We start from the raw sequence: 3,325 nt of genomic DNA, 5'->3' as shown, positions 1-3,325 counted from the left end.
GGGGGGGGGGGGGGGGGGCAGGAAGAAGGGGAAGCCCTGCTCTGTCTCCTCTCGCTGAGGCAAAGCTGAGCCTCAGACCTGAATGATTTTGTTCCTAAAGCGGGGGAAGGGGGCGGGGGGGGTGATATTCTTAACCAGCAGAAGCTCAGAAACGAAGATTTGCGCCCCTGGAGGTGCCTCCCTCCCTCCCTCGCGATTGGACTCGATTCCGAGCCCACGCGCCCGCGCCACTGCGACAGCCTGAGCTCGAGCCACCGCCCCAAACGCATTTGCTCAGAATCGCCAGCCAGTTTCCTGGAAACAAAAAGCGCTGGCAGGTGGCTGCGCCCAAACGCGTTCCTGTTAGCTCCCTGCCCCCCCCCACCCCCACCCCCGTGGAATATTAAAGTTCTGCCTCCAGGCAGGACTCCGTTCCCACGGGCCTAGAGGCTGCGGAGCAGCCGTCTGTCATTTGCGGGTGATTGACTCCCTACGCGGCCCGAGTGTACATGTTTGCAGAGCAGTGTGGACCTGGGATGTCGTTGGGGTGATGGATGGCCCACGCGGTGGGGGAGGAGGGCCCAACGCCGGATCAGATTGGGAGTCCCATTGGGAGTCCCGGTGCCTCCGTTCCGCCCGCGCTCCGCCCGCCTTTCTCGGGGAGGCCCCTGGGGAGATTAGGGGCACGAGAAGCTGTACCCGGGCTGGGGGAGCCCCGCGATGCTGTTCCTCTTCGTGGCTGTTTATGTCTGACTGACTGGGTTCATCCTGCAGAATAAAGAGAGGAGGGACCGCTCCCCCAAAAGAAGGGAAACTCGGCCAGGCACACTGGCCCGGAGCTGTGGCCCGCGAGGGCGGGGCTCCTGCCCTGGTTTGCATCCCGGGCTCTGGGGGGAGGCAGGGGGTGTTCACCAGACCCATTCGCTGTGTTTGGGAAGCGCTCGGTCCTCACCATCCCCGATGCTGGTGATGGGCGAGTGAAGAATGCCTCGGCCGCTCCCGCCTCCCGGCTCCCGGCGCTGGGCCCACAGCGCTGGGCCCTGTGGGAAGGTCCCTGTGCGCATTAGGAGGCGCGTGAGGTCGGCTGCCCTCCTCGACCTTGGCCTCTTTGCAGGTGCAGAACATGTCCCAGTCCATAGAGGTGCTGGACCGGCGGACTCAGCGGGACCTGCAGTACGTGGAGAAGATGGAGACCCAGATGAAAGGCCTGGAGTCCAAGTTCAAGCAGGTGGAGGAGAGCCACAAGCAACACCTGGCCAGGCAGTTCAAGGTGCGTGTGTCCTCCTCCCAGGCAGGGTTTGCTGCCCTCGAGGCTCCCCTCTCCCTCTAGAGCTAGCGATTGGGGGGCGGGGCAGCCGAGCGAGGTTTGCTCTCTGCTGTCCTTGGAGACAGAGGCAGCTGCCTGCACGCGCCCTGAGAGGGAGGCCGGGCCGGGCCGCAGGTCCCAGCACCTCTAGCGTCAGAGGCCGGGGTCCCGAGTCCGAGCTCCGGCCCAGTGCCAGCTCCGCAGCTGCTGCGTGTCAGGCCCCTCGGCCGAGGACTGGCTTCCTGGGTCAGAGCCGTGTCCGGGCAGGGAGCACACAGGGCCATTTCCCCGCCTGACCTCAGTTAGCTGTGGCGCAGCCACTGTAGGGTCACAGGGGAGAGAGAGAGAGACACCAACATCTTTCTCACTTTGTGGTAAGTGTTCCTGCTCTCCGGGTGACTCTGGGCCGGAAGGCCGGAGTGTGACCTGAAATTATATATACATACGTATGAATATGTATATATACAGACACATAGATATTCCCACACCCAGAGCAAATGCAGCTTCAGAACTCCTGAATTGAGGAGTGCTATGCACCTTAATTAAGGTAGACATGCATGCTAATTAGAACTCTGGCCCGGATGTAAATGAGCGGGTCGATAACACAGCCCGTGCGACTGGAAATTGCTGACGCGGTCGACCTGTCCCCTCCACGCCGGCGTCTCCCTTTGATGAGCTCTGCACGAAGCAGGAACGGACTCGCTTTTAAAAGCCACCCGTTCTCTAGATGAAATGGCGAGCCGATGACGTTACCGATCTATATCACATCATGCATAAGACGGCGCAGGCTGGAGGAGAATGAGCGGTCGCTCTGGTCCGAGGCAGGCGGGCATACCATCGTCCTCGCTTCTGCCGCGTCATCGCGAATTATCCGGGAAGAGATTTTGACCTGCCTGACCCTAAAGAGTTTGTGTCTCTCCGTCAAAGGCCAGCACTCCCTTCTCAGGGGCGCGAGGGGGGAGGGATAAGGCAGAGTCCTCTCAGGGGGCCGGGTCTCCCTCGGCCAGGGGCTGCTAGCTCCTCTCTGCTAGCACCACCCACACAGCCGTCTCCCCCAGGCCCCGAATCGGGGTGCTGTGGCGCTGGGGGAGACTAGCAGCCCTTGACCTCCACCGGCTTTAATTGCATTAAACGTGCCAGCGCAGGGCGGTGAGGGATTTATGTCGCTGGCAAGGCCGGCTGCTTGGACGAGCCCTAGCACTGAAGTGTGGTTTTTTTGAAGCGATTTGTCTGCGAATGGCAGTGTGTGTGAGGCAGGCTGGGGAGGTAGTTCTTCAACGGTATTTCGTTTTCTTGCTTGCAGGGCTAACTTAAAAGCGTTTTTTCAGAGCCGCAGTGACTGAAGAGGCATGTGCCCATGCACCCATGACCGAGGGCCAGACTGCTCTTTGCACCCTGCATTTTTACTCTCCTCCCCCGACACTTAGCGCCATTTCACTAAGGAATCCAACCACGACCCTCTCTTTTGCATGCGGCTGTAGATGCATTTCACAAACCCTTTGAACCCTTGTCAACGCATTTTTTTTGAAAAAGAAAAAAAAAAGGAAACTGTGTGTATGTGACCTAAAGCATGTAACCTTAAGATGTTGCATTCTACCTGACAATAAAGAGCTTTCCCAAAGATGCTGGTGTTCTGAAGACTGTTTCATACGCTCTCCTCACGCTGGGGGCCGGAGGATCAGCCAGCCTGTGAGAGGCGGGAGCGGCCAGGCCCAGGCAGGGTGTGACGAGTTTTTGCACGCATCGCACTGAACCTAGCTTATTTTAACCTTGCAGGCGATAAAAGCGAAAATGGATGAACTTAGGCCTTTGATACCCGTGTTGGAAGAGTACAAGGCCGATGCCAAATTGGTTTTGCAGTTTAAAGAGGAGGTCCAGAATCTGACGTCAGTGCTTAACGAGCTGCAAGAGGAAATTGGCGCCTATGACTACGATGAGCTGCAGAGCAGAGTGTCCAATCTTGAAGAGAGGCTCCGTGCGTGCATGCAAAAGCTAGGTAGGCCCAGCACCCTGCGGGGCGGGCGCGGGGCGGGGCGGGGC

General features: G+C 59.1%; 1 protein-coding gene across 1 annotated transcript in view; it reads left to right on the top strand.

The window, feature by feature from the left end:
* OLFM1 (olfactomedin 1) overlaps positions 1-3,325 on the top strand; it is a 16,109-nt gene that overhangs the window by 4,955 nt on the left and 7,829 nt on the right. The window contains exons 2-3 of the mRNA XM_006776525.2: positions 1,094-1,249; positions 3,062-3,281. Of these exons, the coding sequence (XP_006776588.1) occupies positions 1,094-1,249; positions 3,062-3,281 (376 nt within the window). The remainder of the gene's footprint in view (positions 1-1,093; positions 1,250-3,061; positions 3,282-3,325) is intronic.

The sequence above is a fragment of the Myotis davidii genome, unplaced genomic scaffold (assembly GCF_000327345.1).
Source record: "Myotis davidii unplaced genomic scaffold, ASM32734v1 scaffold609, whole genome shotgun sequence".
NCBI lineage: Eukaryota > Metazoa > Chordata > Mammalia > Chiroptera > Vespertilionidae > Myotis > Myotis davidii.
The sequence above is the reverse complement of the archived record's forward strand: the minus strand, read 5'-3'. Positions and strand labels throughout refer to the sequence as shown.